The sequence below is a fragment of the Bipolaris oryzae genome (genome assembly GCF_000523455.1).
Source record: "Bipolaris oryzae ATCC 44560 unplaced genomic scaffold scaffold_6, whole genome shotgun sequence".
NCBI lineage: Eukaryota > Fungi > Ascomycota > Dothideomycetes > Pleosporales > Pleosporaceae > Bipolaris > Bipolaris oryzae.
Genome location: NW_006911282.1, coordinates 109,229 through 127,798, shown reverse-complemented (window position 1 = coordinate 127,798; position 18,570 = coordinate 109,229). Strand labels below are relative to the sequence as shown.

At 51.7% G+C, this 18,570-nt stretch overlaps 7 protein-coding genes across 7 annotated transcripts; 3 read left to right on the top strand and 4 right to left on the bottom strand.

The window, feature by feature from the left end:
* Positions 1 to 20: 20 nt before the first annotated feature.
* COCMIDRAFT_32386 (uncharacterized protein) lies at positions 21 to 644 on the bottom strand (the record flags this gene model as incomplete). The annotated part of the gene is made up of 1 exon (XM_007684975.1): positions 21 to 644. The coding sequence occupies one exon, from the start codon at positions 642 to 644 to the stop codon at positions 21 to 23; it is 624 nt and encodes a 207-aa protein (XP_007683165.1).
* Positions 645 to 1,218: 574 nt separating this feature from the next.
* Positions 1,219 to 4,700, top strand: COCMIDRAFT_82451 (uncharacterized protein; the record flags this gene model as incomplete). The annotated part of the gene is made up of 3 exons (XM_007685007.1): positions 1,219 to 1,880; positions 1,930 to 4,321; positions 4,374 to 4,700. The coding sequence occupies 3 exons, from the start codon at positions 1,219 to 1,221 to the stop codon at positions 4,698 to 4,700; spliced, it is 3,381 nt and encodes a 1,126-aa protein (XP_007683197.1).
* Positions 4,701 to 5,605: 905 nt separating this feature from the next.
* COCMIDRAFT_32384 (uncharacterized protein) lies at positions 5,606 to 8,028 on the top strand (the record flags this gene model as incomplete). Its single annotated transcript, XM_007684974.1, has 2 exons — positions 5,606 to 7,198; positions 7,264 to 8,028. The coding sequence occupies 2 exons, from the start codon at positions 5,606 to 5,608 to the stop codon at positions 8,026 to 8,028; spliced, it is 2,358 nt and encodes a 785-aa protein (XP_007683164.1).
* A 150-nt stretch (positions 8,029 to 8,178) lies between these two features.
* COCMIDRAFT_82183 (uncharacterized protein) lies at positions 8,179 to 9,237 on the bottom strand (the record flags this gene model as incomplete). Its single annotated transcript, XM_007685006.1, has 3 exons — positions 8,179 to 8,589; positions 8,679 to 8,989; positions 9,189 to 9,237. The coding sequence occupies 3 exons, from the start codon at positions 9,235 to 9,237 to the stop codon at positions 8,179 to 8,181; spliced, it is 771 nt and encodes a 256-aa protein (XP_007683196.1).
* Positions 9,238 to 10,356: 1,119 nt separating this feature from the next.
* On the bottom strand, positions 10,357 to 12,105 carry COCMIDRAFT_82276 (uncharacterized protein; the record flags this gene model as incomplete). The annotated part of the gene is made up of 3 exons (XM_007685005.1): positions 10,357 to 11,232; positions 11,285 to 11,794; positions 11,908 to 12,105. 3 exons carry the CDS (start codon positions 12,103 to 12,105, stop codon positions 10,357 to 10,359), a joined length of 1,584 nt encoding a protein of 527 aa, XP_007683195.1.
* A 659-nt stretch (positions 12,106 to 12,764) lies between these two features.
* On the bottom strand, positions 12,765 to 13,983 carry COCMIDRAFT_1010 (uncharacterized protein; the record flags this gene model as incomplete). Its single annotated transcript, XM_007684928.1, has 2 exons — positions 12,765 to 13,699; positions 13,749 to 13,983. The coding sequence occupies 2 exons, from the start codon at positions 13,981 to 13,983 to the stop codon at positions 12,765 to 12,767; spliced, it is 1,170 nt and encodes a 389-aa protein (XP_007683118.1).
* Positions 13,984 to 14,828: 845 nt separating this feature from the next.
* On the top strand, positions 14,829 to 18,299 carry COCMIDRAFT_1009 (uncharacterized protein; the record flags this gene model as incomplete). Its single annotated transcript, XM_007684927.1, has 3 exons — positions 14,829 to 14,997; positions 15,074 to 16,863; positions 16,917 to 18,299. 3 exons carry the CDS (start codon positions 14,829 to 14,831, stop codon positions 18,297 to 18,299), a joined length of 3,342 nt encoding a protein of 1,113 aa, XP_007683117.1.
* Between the last annotated feature and the right edge of the window lie 271 nt (positions 18,300 to 18,570).

The following is an 18,570-nucleotide window of genomic DNA, read 5'->3' as shown; positions in this document are numbered from 1 at the left end:
TTTACATAGTGAGAGTAAAGTCAAACGAGATGGCGAAATGGAAGCCCAACGCCGAACTCGTTATTCACATGGCCACCCAAAACCTGCGGCAGGTACTGAGGATCCTGGAACCAGACTCCATTCACTGTTCGCACCGCTTCTGGGTAATGATTCGACTTCCTGTTCTTGTATGGCTCCTGTTGCCAAATAGCATCTGTCCACGTCGACCGGTTTGGTTCGGCGTGTTTTCGGGTTCGAAAGTCATAGCTTAGGCTGTACTGTCGTCCGCCAAGCACGCGAGACTTGGTCCAAGGGGCGAACTTTTGCGAGTTGAAGCCGTACGTCATGCCGGACTCGTTAAGATGGGGATATCCGGCCCATTGAGATCGAGGGGGACGGCTGGATACGCAGTCTGTGGAACGAGCACCAAACCCAACGTATATATCAGGCCCAGTATTGCGGAGAATGTCTTTCATACGGCCCCACGATGATCCATTCTTGCCATCTTTTGGCCATATGAAGGCCTTCGAAGTCTTTACAGGTCGCAGTCTTCGACCGTCTTGATACCATCCTCGCTGGCAGGGATTGTACTTTGCTGTCTCGTGTCTGAATCCGTCAACCGTCTGCACAAACACGGGCAAGTTGGGTATGTGAGAATTGGTCATCTCGTACAGTAGGAAATGAAACTGAAACGACGCGTCTTTCTCTCTGGATGTTGCGGTTCACCAACACTCTTGAAGGGTTTATACAGTTGGGTGTTTGTCGGCTTAGGCTGCAAAAAATAAATGCGATTCATCCAGGTGGATTGCTATGGGAGGGTGACCAGCTTAGATGTTTGCGCATACTACTACCAGGAACACAGAAATGTTTTTATCCTTCCAGTTTACAATCACTCGTTGGTACAAAGTATGTTATTGTGATGATTTCTTGGAGAAACATGTTTCACCGTCTCTCAGCCCGGAACAAATATTTTTTTTAGGCCAAATCAGCTGATTTGATGAAAGCCACAATTATTGAAGACAATGATAAGGCGGGGAGGACTAAAGCCTGATCGCACATCGGGGTCCTGTCACTTGCATGGCCGAGTCGGCACAGGATGTCACCCGCGCTCTCACTTTGACGCGGTTCCTGGAGTTGGCAGGGATAAAAAGTGCCCGAGCTTTGCTGGTTCAACAACGCGATCTCGTTGCTCCAGGTTTGTTTTCGGCACCACCAACAACACAGCCCAACACACTTAACATGTCGCTGTTCGGCAATCTTGGAGGCTCGCAGCCTGCTTCTACTGGAACCTCGGGCGGAGGCTTGTTTGGAACAGCAGGAGGCGCATCGGGCGGCACGACATCGAGCTTGTTTGGCAATCTGGGCGGAGGCACATCCAATGCGCAATCTGGCACGACGCAAGCAACAAGCAGCGGAGGCCTAGGCGGTGGTCTGTTCGGCGGCCTTGGTGCAGCAAAGTCAACTGCTACCACGACACCCTCGCTGTTCGCTGGCGCAGCATCGACAACGCAACCCCAGCAGCAATCGCAGCCACAAACGGGCGGCTTCTCTCTGTTCAGCAACACGGCGGCACAACCGACTACCAATAACACGCAACAAACGGGCGGCCTTGGCCAGTCCTCGCTCTTCAATACCACCTCGACCCAGCAGCAGACACAGCAACCCCAGCAACAGGGCGCGTCGCTGGCCCAGGCAAACGCAGGCTCCGGCCGCTCCGCTCATTTCGATCATCTCCTGGAACGGGGACGTAAGCGCAATGCTGGCGAGAATGGCATCAGTAACTTTGACGAGCTGCCGTCGCTCCAGTTGGGCCTTGGCGACATTGCACGCAAGGTGCGAAACTTGGGTTCTGGAGGCCCTTCGGCGGATCAGGTTCAGGATCGCGCTCAAGACCGCGCTGCGTAAGTTGGATGTGCAGTTACCAGGAGGATTTGTACTGACGCTTATTAGCCACTACCTGCTCTCGGCTTCTGGCGTGAAGATGGGCAGCACCCTCCGAGATCTCAACCAGTTCTCTTCCCAGGCAGGCCTCGCTACACCTGGCCAGGCTCAGAGTCTCTTCGACAACGACGTAGATGGTTACATCTCCAACCTGCATTCGCAATCCACCCTAGCCCTCATCCAAGAGGGACTAGAGCAGTCCAAGCGCGACTTCGACACATTTCTCGAGGACAATGTACAGATTGAATGGGATAAACAGCGGCAGAGGATCTACGAGCATTTTGGTCTGGGCAGACAGAGCGAAGATATGGCAGCCTCGCAGAGCGCCTTTGGCAGCACAGCTAGAGGGGCTTTCGGACGTGCTACAGCACGTAAGGGTCGTTCCATGGGCCCTAATGGAGCATCAGTCAATGGACGATCGACGTTTGGAGCTTCCGCTGCCGGGCCACCTGTCCTTGGTGCTTCTCAAAGCGTGCTGGGTGGCCGAGATGTCTCTGACAAGTCCGTCATGGGCGGGCAAGTTGGACTCCAAGACCGATATGCACGAGACAAGCAAGAGAAATTCATGGACGAGGTCAAGAGGCTCAATGAGGCAAGGTTGCGCGAAGAGTCGTTCTCCGTGCTTCACTCTTTCTCTAGCGTAGAGAAGGCTGCTGGCACTGAGTACTCGGATCATTTCATCAACGCTTACGGAGCACTTGTTTCTATTACTGGTGAGAAGACTGAAGCAGAAGCATCCAACCCTGGTTCAAATCAGCCCAAGGAGCGGAGCTTTGCCAAGGACTATCTGGACGACCAGCCCAACTCTGTCGCGAGCGTGCGGATGCGCAAGCGTATACTAGATGGCTCTCGCAAGTACCTAGAAAACAAGTTCCTGGAACAGGTAGATGAGGTTTTGCGAAAGAATCCGTCGGAAGCGCTTGTTGGAGGTGTTCCGTCGATGCTCAACAAGATTCGTGGATTTGTCAGAGCCAAAGCTGCGTTTAAGGAGCTCGGTGCAGATACCGAGTTGTTCCAAAGGATAGGAGAAGCAGGAGACGAGTTCCCATGGATCATCATCTTCTTCTTACTCAGAGGTGGTCTTTTGACGGAAGCTGCCGAGTATGTCCGAGAGAAGAGAAACTTCTTCCAAAACACCGATAGAAACTTTCAATTGGCAATCACACAGTATGCTACGGACCCTGACCGTAGACTGAGCCCGGACACTCAACAAAAGGTGGGCCACACACATGCTCAGAGGACTCGTTTAAAGACGCCCGAAGATCCTTATCGCATGGCCTGTTACAAGATTGTAGGCCGGTGCGACATGAGCAAGCGCAACCTGGAGCCTATCAAGGAGACCATGGACGACTGGGTGTGGCTGCAGTTCAACTTGGCTCGTGAAGGCAACAGAGCCGAAGAAAATGCAGGCGAGATTTTTGGCTTGGAAGAGCTGCGAACGACGATCAAGGACATTGGCCAACGTCACTTCATGAACGACACGGCAGAATCTGCTGGTGGATACGGGGTATACTTCTATCTTGCTACGCTTGCTGGCTTGTTCGAGCCTGCCGTCAACTATCTCTACACGCACAACTACGTATCTGCGGTTCATTTCGCCATTGCTCTGGACTACTATGGGCTCTTGCGGGTTTCAGATTGGACAACAGCTGGAGGCGAGATTTTGACCTACACAACACGACAACAACCGCAGTTGAACTTTGGACGAGTGGTTGGATACTACACCAGTGACTTCCGGGCGGCCCGGGCTGATGCTGCAGCTGACTACTTGGTGTTGATATGCATGAACGCAGACCTACCGGGTGAAGCGGGCAGGCAGCAAGCAGACCTTTGCCACGAGGCACTCCGTGAGCTTGTTCTTGAGACACGCGAGTTTTCCACATTGCTGGGCGATGTCAAGTCGAATGGGCAAACAACGCCTGGTCTCATCCAAGAGCGTGTGCCATTACTGAAACTCGACGGCGAAACGGGTCTGCTCAATACAATCACGAGCGAAGCGGCAAGAATGGCAGATGATAATGGACGCATCAACGATGCCATTCTGCTGTGCCACTTGGCCGGCGAGTATGACAGCGTGGTGACAATTCTCAACCGTGCGCTTGCTGAGGCTCTTTCGGTAGAGCTTGGTCAAGAGCCTCTTCGTCTGGAACCACTCAAGCCACGCTTGAATGCAGGCGAGTCGCAACAGCAGCAACAGCAGTCGGACGCGTCGTCAAGCTTGAGCATGCTTGGAACAGACGATCCTGTGGAGCTTGCTCAGAAGGTCCTGGCTCTATACAATGCAAATAGTCTGTGGTGGAAGAAGGTTTCGCAGGTGAACCGTGAAGCGGTAGGCATCCTGTTCCAGCTTAACAATGCCAAGAAGGTGATTGAAGCCGGCGACTACATGGCAGCACTCGGGGTACGTTTGCAGATAGTCGGACTAGATTGGTTCCCACTGACATGTTTGTTAGCAAATCGAGAATCTCCGCATCCTTCCGCTGTCTGCTGGAGGCAACGTCAGCGACATTCGGGCCGCAGCCAACAGCTTCAACTCGTATCCTCAGGAGATATCGCGGAATATTGGCAATGTGCTACTATGGTGCATTGGGTGCTGTTCAAGGCATCGGGAGCATCTTCTTTCTGGACAATTTGAAGACCAGATGCGCAAGGTGCTGGCTGACCAGTTGCTGCAAAAGGCCAAGGACCTAATGGTATTTGCTGGTTTGATCAAGTATAAGCTTCCGCCTAGGGTGTTTGAGACGTTGGCGCGAGAGGGTCTGGAAGTTGGCGCTTTCTGATGAAAACGGTGTAGCGGTAATGGAACGTCGTCTTGGTTATGGTGCGAGGCGTGTATCTATGTACATACGCGTACTTGTGCATGCACTGTAGTAGTTGCTTGTTGGACAGGTTTGTCTGGACCGGCGTGGGGTGATACCACTCAATCAACGAATCAATCATGGTCGCAACTGAATCCCGCTTGATTTCGTCCTGTTCATCCTGGAGCGGACAAGAGGTGGCGTGACCGGACTGCAGGAAAAGGCAGCGAGTGAGGCGTTCAGGGACAAGTGCAAAGGCGCTGGCAGCGCAAAGTATGGCATTGGTGTTTCTTGGCCTGCACTGCGGATCGCCGGTGGTACGGTGGTGCGACCCCACCCTAGCGGACCGGGGAGCTCTTTTCTTGGGGGCTCCCACGTCATTGGGCTAGCAGCACCGTCAAATCAGACCATGGCCTGTTCTTCACCGGCTGCAAACACACGCATACATACAGTACTCCGTCTTGTTAGCCCTCGTCGCCGGCGTCCCACGCACCAGCAGCCACCTCAGCGATAGGACGCGCCAGCCATTGCTCTGTATTTAACTTGTGACTTGCGCCTCTCCAGGGCACCTTCGGCAAAGCTACCCCTCCATCTCCCACCATTCCCCCCTCTGCCCATCGAAGCTTCCTCAACACGCAGGGGCCCGCTTCTTTTGGCGTCCGCAAGTTTTCTGCTAGAGTAGACGCGTGAATCCACCTTGACCTCATATCGACCCACGTCCAAATATCTTTTCTATCCTGCACTCACTCACTGCCTTTGATAACCCCCCCCCTCTCTCACACACACATTCACCTGCCACCTGCCCCTCTATTCTGCCCTCTCCGCCCACCCCCGTCCACTCCTCTACTACTACATCACACCACTACCACTACCACTACCACCACAATATGGCGCCCACCGACGTCCCGGCGCCCCTCGAGGGCAAGAAGAGGCGCATTGGAGTCATGACTAGCGGAGGAGACGCGCCCGGCATGAACGGTGCAGTACGAGCCGTTGTCCGTACCGCCCTTCACAACAACTGCGAAGCCTACGCCATATATGAGGGCTACGACGGCCTGGTCAAAGGCGGCGACATGATCAAGGAGATGAAGTGGGAAGATGTTCGAGGCTTCCTGTCAGAAGGAGGCACCCTCATCGGCACAGCGAGATGCATGGAGTTTATGCAGCGCGAGGGGCGCCGGACAGCCGCAAAGAACCTGATTATCAAGGGAATCGACGCCCTCATCATCTGCGGTGGTGATGGTTCCCTCACCGGTGCAGACAAGTTCCGCGCAGAGTGGCCGGAACTGCTAGACGAATTGGTCAAAGATAAGCAGCTCACGCCCGAGCAGATTGAACCCTTCAAACACCTCAACATTGTCGGTCTCGTCGGCTCCATTGACAATGACTTGTCCATGACTGATGCCACCATTGGTTGCTACACATCACTTGGCCGTATCTGCGAGGCCATCGACTCCGTCGACACTACCGCCGTAAGTCACCAGCGAGCGTTCGTCATCGAGGTCATGGGCCGGCATTGCGGATGGCTTGCCCTTAGTGCCGGTGTTGCAACTGGCGCAGACTTTGTCTTCATTCCAGAGAATCCACCAGAAGAAGGCTGGGAACAAGAAATGTGCCGGCAGATCAAGAAGCACAGGCAAATGGGAAAGCGAAAGACGATTGTCGTCGTCGCTGAAGGCGCCATCGATCGTAACCTTAACAAAATCACATCAGAACACGTCAAGAACGTTCTTGCAAACGATGCAAAGCTCGACACTCGTGTAACTACGCTTGGACATGTCCAGCGTGGAGGCACACCATGTGCTTACGATCGTATGCTGTCAACACTTCAAGGTGTTGAAGCAGTAAAGGCCGTTTTGGACGCTAGCCCCGAAGTACCCAGCCCGGTCATCTGTATGCAAGAGAACAAGATTGTCCGCCGCCCGCTCCTCGAGGCCGTTGCTCAGACCAAAGAAGTTGCTGTAGCTATCGGAAACAAGGACTTCCATAAGGCTATGCAGTTCCGCGACACTGAATTCGAACAACAATACCAGGCCTACAAGATCACTACAGCAGCCGACCAGCCTGAGCTCTTGTTGCCCGAGGACAAGCGCATGCGTGTTGGCATCATTCACGTTGGAGCTCCAGCCGGAGGAATGAACGCAGCTACTCGTGCCGCCGTAGCGCACTGCCTTGCTCGTGGCCACACCCCGGTCGCACTTCACAATGGTTTCCCTGGTATCATCCGCCATCACTCCGATGAGCCAATCGGCGCGGTCCGAGACATCAAATGGATCGATGCTGAGACTTGGGCATCCAAGGGAGGATCTGAGATTGGCACAAACCGTGGACTTCCTAGTGAGGACTTGGAAACTGTTTCGTTTGTCTTTAAGAAGTACAATATCCAGGCTTTGTTCGTCGTTGGTGGATTCGAGGCGTTCACGGCAGTCTCTGAACTGCGAAAAGCACGCGAACACTACAAGGCGTTCAAGATTCCCATGGTAAGTATATTCAAGCACGAATTTGGGGTTTATGACGTATGAATCAGGTACTAACATGAGCCTAGGTTATCCTCCCCGCCACCATCTCAAACAATGTCCCTGGTACCGAGTACTCGATCGGTTCGGATACATGTCTGAATGCCCTCATTCAATATTCTGATGCCTGTCGCCAATCTGCATCCGCAACCCGCCGTCGTGTCTTCGTCATTGAGACACAAGGTGGTGAATCCGGTTACATTGCGACTGTCGCTGGTCTCAGTATTGGAGCGCTGGCAGTGTACACACCAGAAGACGGCATCGACCTCAAGATGCTGGACCGCGATATCGACCACTTGCGTAGTGTATTCGCAAAAGACAAGGGCATCAGCAGATCTGGCAAAGTGATCTTGGTCAACGAAAAAGCATCAAAGACATACTCTGTGCAGATCATTGCACAGATGATTGCCGAAGCTGGCAAAGGCAAGTTTGAATCTCGCCACGGAGTTCCTGGTCACTTCCAGCAAGGTACCATTCCCTCTCCAATGGATCGTGTCAGAGCTGTGAGGTTCGCTACCAAGGCCATGCAGCATCTAGAGAGCTATGCTGGCATGTCGCCCGATGACATTGAGGATGATACCATGTCCATTAGTGTCATTGGTATCAAGGGCAGCAAGTTGCTCTTCTCCCCCATGGAGTCTGTTGAGAAGCGGGAGACTGAGTGGCACCGAAGACGCCCTAAGCATGAGTTCTGGATGGCTCTCAAGGAGACGGTGGATATGCTGTCTGGTAGACCGCAAGCCCCATCACAGCCTACAGATATTGATACCCTGGCTGGTCGGCCTGCCAAATAAGTGCATGGAGATTTCGGTAACCCATAAACGTTCTCTAGAGTACAAAGGCGGATAGAAAGTCTGAAAGGGCTCTTGAGCGAGATGATGATGATCCTGTAATGTAGATTCTAAATGATGATAACGACCTATGCATGCTATGATGATTTACTACTATTCGTCTTGAAATGCCTTGAGACTCTCATCGTTCCAACTGAGAAACTTGCCACTAAGTTCTTTTCCGCCACTGACAGCAAGTTTGGCGATTACGTTTCCAGGTTGCTCTGGCTTCAAAAGACCTCCACTGCTCTTCAGTCCGCTAAACTTCTCCCTGTCCTTTTCGCTCATTCGCTCATGGTGCACTTCGCGAATCTCCCGCTGCATCTCCGTATCCACGACACCCGGTCGAATAGAAATGGTAGTAACGTCTGGTTCCTCCACCGAAAGCGTCAACGCAAGGTGATTTAGCACCGCTTTACCCGCACCATAGCAGCCCCATCCCTGATACGCAGATACTGCTGCTCCAGAAGAAGTAAGAATGATTCGGCCCTTTGTTTTACGCAGAAAGGGAAGTGCCGCTTGAATCTACCATTATCCCATTAGCATTTCATATACGAAAGCAAAAATAAAAAAAACACAAGATTAGAGGGAAAATGATAACAATCTCAACATACCAATCCGATTGCACTGAAAACATTAACATCAAACCCTTTCCTCCACTCCTCCACCCCGGCATCCGCTACCTTCTTAACGGGATCCAACGTCCCATGATTCACAATCACGGCATCCAGCCTCCCCCAGCGCTCCTGCGCTAGTTCCACGGCGCGTTTGGGGATAGAGGCGTTTGACATGTCGCCCGCGAGCACCTCGACGTTTTCGGAGCCATACTGGTAGTGCAGCGCGTCGAGGGCAGAGTGCGTGCGTGATATGAGGATTAGTTTGTGGGAGCGCGAGAGGAGATGGTGTGCGATTGCTTGGCCGATTCCTTTGTTTTTGAACCACCATTTAGCATGTCGGTATTATAGGGGAATGAGGGCATGAGGGTTGTTGGTTTGGTGTAATGGGCGAGGGGGATTTGCACGTGCTTTGTGATATGCCACTTTTTTTTTATTTGGAAAAATTTAAAAAAAAAAGGGAAATATTGGGATTATGAGTGGGCTTGGTGGGTCGGAAGATTGACTTACCTCTTGAAGCACCGGTAAGTATGATTACCATTTCCTTTGATTCGCTCATTTCGAGGGAGTGTTTCAGGGCTAGTGTTCTGTTAGGGTGTGTAGCAGGGTGAGGTGGGAAAAGTTGGGTGAGTAGAGGGATGACGTCATCTTAGTCATCTCATATCGACATTGTTCAACCAATTTCGTAATTACAGTTACTACGTAGTTAGTAGTAGTATTCCTGTACTATATGTGAAAATAGAACACACTACAAGTCACTGTCCGAGATTAGGGATGAACTGCTGCCACACAGTAGTCTTATAGCAGCTTGATGGCAGGGAACGCACGGCCATAACCTAGTACGTTAAGGCAGAGTATTAACTAGCAATATAAGAAGATAGTGCTGGTACAGCTCTAGAGGATATCTATAGTCCCTCTTCCATAAGGTAATAGAATTCAGCCTCAATAGAGCTCTTGCTCCCTATAAGCCATGTACAGGCTCGACATGTTCACAAACAACGGCTACAAGGCCACATTGGCATATAGACTTAACATCAGGAAGGCTAGTTAGGGAGGCACAGTAAAGTGGTGTTATAATAAGTGGCTATAGATTAGTAAGTAGTACCAACAAAGTCTTTGTAGATGGATACTCTACAAAGTATCGCTAAACGAAGGGGACTGAAGTGAAACAACGCTTAATAGATATACTAGTTTGTAGAATAACCATAGGATATAGTTTAGAATTAAGAAAGGCAACAAATATAGCACGTAGTAGTCCTAGTACATAAAAATAATAATTTACGATCTAAAGGCAAATGCTTACAAGCACTTTAGTTTGGAGCATCTCAAGGGATGCACTACGCCGCAATCCTTTAACAGCGCCTTAACCACGCGACTGATCGTTTACTCTATAGTATATATTTAACCTTAACCAGAAAACATATAGAATAGTAACATTCTTGCCCTGCTTTTGTCCGTCATGAGTATAGGTTTTGTAGAAACTTTTGAAGAAAACAGGGGGAAGTAAAAGCAATATTATCGAATCTATTAATGCCCAGTGCTAGGTATATAGGGATGTGGGCACAGAGTTCGTTTCTTTCAAGAATGAATAAATAGAGTTTGATTCACGATTAGATTAATACCCCTCGAACTTTTACGTTACCATTCCAAGGCCCTCTGCTTCATGGGATGTTCCCTGCTACATACTAGCTTTTCCACGACTCTCAAACGGTAAGACAAGGACTAGCAGCCCAGCAGCAATGAAAAGCGCCCCAGACACATATACCGGTATACTCGTTTCCAGGTCCGCAAACATAGCTACAATCGGAGCCATGATACCGAAAATCCGATTCGCACTCGCAGTGATGGCATTACCCGTGCCCCGATCTTTTGTGGGGAAAATCTCCGGAGTATAAGCGTACAAGACAGCATACATGATGTTGCTCATGAAATTGTAAGCGCAGTTCCAGCCGAGCAGGCTATCCGAGGTGAGAGCAGTAGTAGAGCAAAGCAAGAAGACTCCTGTGAGAACCGTGGATGCGGCCAAGGTGCCTTTGCGGCCAATCAAGGGTGTTTCGACCAAAACACCACCGAGGATACAGCCTGGGACGCCCAGAACAGCGATTATTAGACTGTTACGGTAGGTGATGTATGTTGATCCATCGCCAAAATCCACGCCTCGAGTTGCTTGTATGTAGGGCAGGAAGGCATTGTAGAGGGGGTATCCAAGTCCAATAAACGCCCAGACTACGGTGATGACACTGGTGGAGAAGGCGAGCCTTTTTGTGGCAAAGAGGGCTTTGACGTGCGAACTGTCCAGCTTCTGGAGATTTCGCTTGATTGCAGCTGCTGCGGTGATTTGTTGCTGAGAGACTCCCGGTCGTGCGACAAGGTTACAGTATTCTAGATCTTGAACTGTCAATGGCGATGTTTTGCCGTTGCGGCGGGCGACTTCATGAACAACTTCAACGGCCTTTTCGTCTTCACCTTTGCCCATGAGATATTTTGGAGACTCGAAAATGGTAAAGAAGACGAAACGTATGGCAAACATGATCAATGCTGTGCCGCCCATTACCTGATTTCTTGTGTTAGTCTATGCTCGTAAATAATTGTAAAGTCTCACTTACGAGCACAAAATACCGCCAACCCATGTTTTCTCCTTTTGTACATGTATTCTCGGTCTGTTGACATGTCAAGTTTCCCAGCAACGGCCATGCTACAAGCGTAGCAAAAACTTGTGCTAGCGACCAGTAAATCGAGAGTATGGTAAGCAAGTACTGATGGGATCCGGGTAAAAACTCCAAGAAAATGGCAGAGTCGACGGGAAGATTGCCACCAACGCCAACAGACCAGAGAGCAGCAAAAGTGCCAATGGCAGCAAAATTCGGACTGCCGGCCGCTACCATACCAAAAACCGCAGTGATGCCAATGGTGAGGTTGAAAGCCCATCGCCTACCAAAGATGTCGCAGCCGAATCCCCAAAACACAGCGCCAAACAGGAGACCGATGTTTTGGGACAAGGTTAGAAAAGGTGGTCGATTCGGTCTGAATTCGTTGCTAACAGGGGTGAAGATGAGTGATGTCACAATAGGCCATAGATTGTCCATTGCCCATCCGAATCCAATGACGATAAAGAGCTATAGTCGGAATTAACAATTTTGAGCGACAAGGGAGCTCGTACGCAAGTCACGAGATGGGAATATAGAGATGTGGCTAAATGGGAATTGGACGCATGCAGTAGGAGACTGACCTGCCACTGGTACCGTCCCATACCTATATCCTGGACTGCTTTGTTCAGCACTTTCGCCTTGGCCTCGTATACAGGGTCCAACGATCCGTCCTCAAGAACACTGACAGGTGCTGCTTCATCTCTCGTTGTGTGATGTATTGTAGGGTTCTTATGGTCGTCCGCCCCATGCGCACTTTCTGCTGCTGCTGCCTCCGCCATTACCTTCTTTCAAATGGTGAATGGGCTGAAATCTCTTGCCGAGTAATTTTCAATTTTGTGTTTACGGTTGGCAGAGTTGATCAGGTGTGTAATGAAAGAGGATAGCGCCAGGGTGGGTTGGGCGCTGGTAGTTGCGAACGTCCTGTGCAACCAGACTATTCTGGTGAGACTGCATATAAGGTGATAGACCCTAGTAGTATTCATCACGCAATCGGTCTCTTTGTTTGCGCGATGCAGCCACACAGTCGGATAAGGTGACCTTGCATGTGGGGTGCACGAACCTTGGGTTGACGTCGTATACGAAGACTAATTATATGCTTTGAGCTGCCTACATACTCGTCATAGAACACAGAGCCATTACTGTAGATCTTATGCAAGTTGAGGGGATAGTGATACGCCATACACTGTGTATCTAACTTTCGGCAAGATCTGCACTGCATATGGGGTGATGGTGTGAAGGCCGGAGTTCGGTTGAGTGACCAATGTGGTGATTTAGCCTAGATGACGTAACATCACTCTCGCAGTCTTTCGAAGGCAATGGGGGGTTGTCAAAAAGTCATTATTTGTTTGTAGAATGTGTCTACGCCATACTTGTTGCTGAACGTATCCTCATAAGCGTCGGCGCATCTCAGCATGATTAGAGGGCTCAGCATTGTCGCCTATTTCCATAACTTGCTCAGACTGGTGGCCTTGTCGTCATGCTTGTTCAGCACCTTGGCCGTCGCCAAGTCAAAGTCTTCCTGTGTGACGTGCACTCTCCTCTCCCTGAGGGCATACATACCAGCCTCAGTACAGACACCCTTCAACTCGGCACCAGAGCATCCATTCATCTTTTCCGCAATTTTTGTGAGATTGATTCCACGTGTCAAGTTCATGCTCCTCGAGTGAATTCGCAGAATATCAGCACGCGCTTCGACGGTTGGCGGTGGGAATTCGATCTTTCGGTCAATGCGACCAGGTCGTAATAGAGCGGGGTCGAGGATGTCAAGTCGATTGGTTGCCATGATGATCTTGATGTTCTTAGTCGGCTCAAAACCATCCAACTGGTTCAACAGCTCCAACATAGTTCGCTGCACCTCTGAATCGCCGCCAGAGCTTCCCTCAACACGACTTGATCCAATACTGTCGATTTCGTCCATGAAGATGATGCTAGGAGCATGCTCTCGAGCCATGACGAACAGCTCTCGAACCATGCGACTACCCTCACCAATGTACTTTTGGACCAACTCGCTACCAGATACTCGAATGAACTTGCAGTCGGCGTGATGCGCAACAGCACGCGCAAGCAGCGTCTTTCCAGTTCCAGGGGGGCCGTATAACAAAACACCCTTGGGCTGGGCAATACCGAGTGATTCGAAGAGTTCGGGATGTTGTAGACCAAGTTCAATGACCTCCTTGATTTCCTTGATCTGCTGGTCCAAACCACCAATCATGTCGTATGTACTGTCGGGCACCTTTTCAACCATCATGAGCGAAACAAGCGGGTCGACCGAAGACGGGAGTAGCTTTTCGAGCTTGTACGAATCGCTGAGTAAGGTGACGCGTTTGCCAGCGGTGAGCTTGGTGATGTCGACGCTGTCGGCAACATCGACGACTAGATGAGTTAGTGTTAGAGCTTTGTGTAGCGTGTTGTGGGTATTTACCGTATTTGCCCTCGGGATGCACCTTCACCAGGACCTTCTTGGTGCCCATGACCTTGACTACTTCGCCAACATAGGACCCCGGCTGCTGGAGCAGGCCCAGCTCTTCGCGCAGTAACCGCACTCTCGAGTTGTAGTCATTGCGTTGGGCTTCAAGTCGTCGTAGCTTTGCCTGGCCTTGTATGATCTCGAGCTTCATCGCCTCGATCTTGTTGTGGAAGAAGGTGTCGAGCGCCATGGCTGTGGCGGGCGCCGTCGGCGATGTTCCGTTGGTAGAGAGAGGGGCGGTACTGCACAAGTCTCTGGAGGCAGACGGAGAGCCACAAGACACGTGGATGGTAGAGAGTGAGCGTGGATACGTGGTGGGGACGGCGATGGTGATGGGGATAGCAATGGCACGGCCGTGGGTGATTGTTGGACTGGCTCGGACATTGACACGCCCGTCCCACTGGAAGCTTCCGAAGCTGCGACGCGCGGATTAATGGTTTGGCCGTGGGCGAGCGCCTGCGCCACATGTTGAGGCGCCATGGCGATAGCAATAGGGATGCCCCGCCGCGGCCGGGGCTGTTGCTGCCGTTGCCGCGGCACCGCCACAGATGCAGACGGGTGGGGAGCTGGGTAGCAAAAGGCATAGCCAGAAGATGCTACAGATAGGGCCCCATTAATGTGCCGTCATCACAAGAGCTGGTCGATGTTGCGTGCAGACCAAAGAATCGGCTGCAGCGCGTGAGCCGGCTTTATCGGCAGTGAGACAGGGCCCGCACAAGATGCCATGGCTATCTGGTGTAGTGGTGTGGTGCTGAGTGGGTGAGGCGGCCGCTCGCACATGATGGCTGGTCATCTGCCTGCAGCTTCCGCCCACACCAGACCTCAGCAGATGCGGGCACGGCAAAGACGGACATGCCTCTCGTCCCTTCTTTGATCGCTGGCATTGCACGGCGACAGGCTAGAGTGACTCGTGCGCATAAACACAAGGCCTGAGCTGGGGCCATTCTAAGTTTCCACACTGCCCAAAACAAGGCCGGGCTGCAGATAGCCTGCCTGCTCTTTTTCTGTGTCTCTGCGAGTATCCACCGCACCGCCATGGAGGACCGCACTCCCAACAGCGGCGAGGCCAAACCCTCCCCAGAGACATCTCATCGGAGCAGCACCCAAGGCACCACCACGGCCAGCGACACGCCCGCTCAAACCGCCATGGCTGGGGAATCCGCGCGTAGGCGATCCCAAGCTGCCATGCAGCCCTCGGGCTATGGTAAGACTCCTAGACAAAGACCACGAGCAACAGCAACAACAACGCCGCCAATGCCAACACGCTAACGCGGCCATAGGCACCATCTCTACCGGTAAAGACAGCAAGGACCGTCGTCCGCAAAATCCACCGGTCTCAGAAGGCTCCTCCAAGCCTAAGAAGCCCTCAATGACGCGCCGCACAACGTCGTCCAAATGGCCGCAGAAGGGACAGGAATTCAGTGTCGACGATGCCGAGGAGGAGGTCGAGCTCGACCAGGCTCAGCAAGACCAGCAAAAGAAACAACGACAGACATTGCGCCGCAAATCCTCGACTGTGCGACGCAGAACCGCTGCACAGCCGGCGACCCTGACTACGATAGACTCTACCGAAGACGACGAGGCTGAGCAGGACAGCGCAGGACTAACAACCGGCACGGATGCAGACGCGACGCCCGTCTCCTCGAGTGAAGAGACGGTGCAAGCAGAAGACGAAAGCGGAGGCGCCGACGATGACGAGCTAAGTGACGCGGAGAGCTTCACCCTACGCGACCGTCAGGATGCAATCAACGTGACACATCCCTTTGGTATCAGGATCTGGAAGCCCGCCCTCTACAAAAAGGGTCGGTCGGTCCAGCGCAATGCAGAGGCCGATATCCACTCATCACCAGGTCTCTACGTCAGTAGGTGGTTGCTCCTGTTCAATCTTGTCTGGACGCTAGTCTTTGGCTGGTGGCTGGCGGTCGTGGCGAGCGCCGGGGGTCTGCTGTGCGCTCTGCTTGGCTTCAACCAAAGCTGCAAAGAGTACTCGCGTCTCCTTTTCCACCTTGCCTCATATCTATTCTACCCCTTTGGCAAATATGTCAAGCTCATGCAGGACGAGGCCTACATCGACGAAGATGAAGGTGAAGGTCGCAGCATTAGCGAGTATGAGCAGTGGCAGAGCGGTGACATTGAAGAAGGACGCCTTTTCTTTGGCCCCATTAACGGTGGTGAGAGCTCGCTCGTCGGTCGTAGGCGCAACAGTGTCGACTCTGCTGGCAGCGAGACCATGAGTCTGCTTGGAAGACACGGCCGTGGTAACGTGAACCATACTGACACAGCCACCACTAAACGGAGACTTTTTGGTCGCGGCAAATGGACCCTTGGTCGAGTAATCTTTTTCCTCTTCTTCTATGGCATCTTGATGCCTTCGCTCTTTTTCGTCTCGATTCTCTGCTGGTTTCTTGTCTTTACGATCCCCATGGGTAAAACCACCATGCTCTTATTGGACCACTTGCGTCGTCACCCTTTGGCTCTCTCATTTCACTCGGACAATGGTAATGTACGCCGTCCAGGAGAGTCATCTTCTATCCTGCTCTGCACCTATCGAGCAGTCGGCATCAAGTACTGGAAATACACGATTGACGGCACAAACATTTTTCTCATCAATCTCCTTGGCTTGGTCGCTTTTACCATCTTCGACTACTTTGTCTTGGCTGAAGCCATGGAGCTCAAGTTCTGGTTGACGGACCAGTTTCTGCTATTCACGCTTGCATTGTTGTCCATCATTCCACTGGCATATTTCATTGGCCAAGCAGTGGCTTCCATCTCAGCTCAATCATCCATGGGGGTCGGCGCGACCATCAACGCCTTCTTCTCAACCGTTGTCGAGGTTTTCCTCTACTGCGTAGCGCTGAATCAGGGAAAAGCGCAACTTGTCGAAGGAAGCATTATTGGAAGTATCTTCGCTGGTATTCTGTTTCTTCCAGGCTTGTCCATGTGTTTCGGAGCACTGAAACGCAAGACCCAGCGGTTCAATGTGCGGTCGGCTGGTGTGACATCAACCATGCTTTTGTTTGCCGTCATCGGCGCTTTTGGACCCACATTGTTCTACCAGATCTACGGAAGCGTAAGGATTGCATTCTTATTTTTTTTATAAAGGCCCCTGCTAACTGATATCAGCATGAACTCAACTGTCACCAGTGTATTAAACCTCATTCCTCTGCTCCCTTGGAGAGAGACTGCCGCAGATGCTACTACTCGCAAACACCAGCACTTCACGACCGGTTCTACAATGAAGCTGTCAAGCCATATACCTGGTTTTCAGCTGCATTGCTATTTTTCTCCTACATCATCGGTCTATTGTTTACTCTACGAACTCATGCCGCTACAATCTGGACTGAGCCAGACGCTCAAGAGAAGAAGTTTTTGGAGATGAGCGCGAGCAGTCTCAGTCAGAGTGGCCATGGAGATTTCCCCCATTCCTCTTTTATGAGGCAATCGACCGGACATTCTGTCAATCGCGCGCATGTGCGTGACAGTCAGTTGTACAAGCGCATGGTTAGTCAAACTCTACAAGAGGTTGGCATTGGACCAGAGCAATCCACATCAAGCGACAGGCGACCAGGTTCAAAAGCAGACAGCAACACCCCCCACCTGGTACCACCCAAGGATGGCCAAACAAATGTGCACCACTCTTTCCACGTCGAAGGCCTTACGGATGATGCCGCGGAATCGCTAGCACGCCAGATTACTGAGATTGCTGCAACAACGACGGCTCTAGCGACACGTGATGTTACCAAGACTCCTCGTAAAGTTGCACAACTTGCTCATACAACCAGCAAAGGGCACTCTGATCGGCCTGCTCATACTCGGGCCAATACCGAGGCAGCTCACGACGAGGGCGAGACGGCGCCCGGGCATACTTCTGGAGGGCACGATGCACCAAACTGGAGTCGCCAAAAGAGTGCTGCCATTTTGTTGACAGCGACTGTTGCATACGCCATCATCGCCGAGATTCTTGTCAACACGGTCGACGGGGTGCTGGAAGGATCTGATATTGACGAAAAGTTCCTGGGCATCACCTTGTTCGCGTTGGTGCCGAACACGACCGAGTTTTTGAACGCCATTTCGTTTGCTATGAACGGTAATATTGCGCTTTCTATGGAAATTGGATCTGCATATGCTCTGCAAGTCTGTCTGTTGCAGATCCCGGCTCTGGTTTTCTACAGCGCCATGCACAGCGGATACATTCCAGCGCACGAAGTGGCAAACCAGTCGTTCACACTCATCTTTCCCCAGTGGGACATGATCACGGTCATTCTGTGCGTTTTCCTTTTGTCGTACATGTATGGTGAAGGAAAGAGCAACTACTTCAAGGGGTCGATCTTGATTCTGTCGTACCTGGTGGTGATTGCTGGCTTCTATCTTTCTGGCTTCAATGATTTCGAGAGGATGGGAGTTGATCCGAAGGACACACTGGCGCTTGGCGGACTGGTAGAGCAACAGATGCAGTCCATGACGTTCAAGACGCCCGGGCGTGGCAGGAGTGGCGTTGCCTACTAGGCGAGCATGGTGTTGTGAGCAAGGACTTGTTTTTTTAACTGTATCAACAATGTGTCGTGGGGATGGATGAGTGGGCATACATGGTAGCAGAGCGCAGGCGTTTATGGTGACGGAGTTTGAATGGAGTTGAATGGTAGATACAAAATATGTAATGCAACGGTAGTATCCAAGCTGGTTAGAGCATGAAACGAGGGTGTATACGTACGTAGGAACAGGTGAAACTGTTGGTGGTTAGCTAGCGGAGTATTCTTTACGGCAAGATGCATTACCG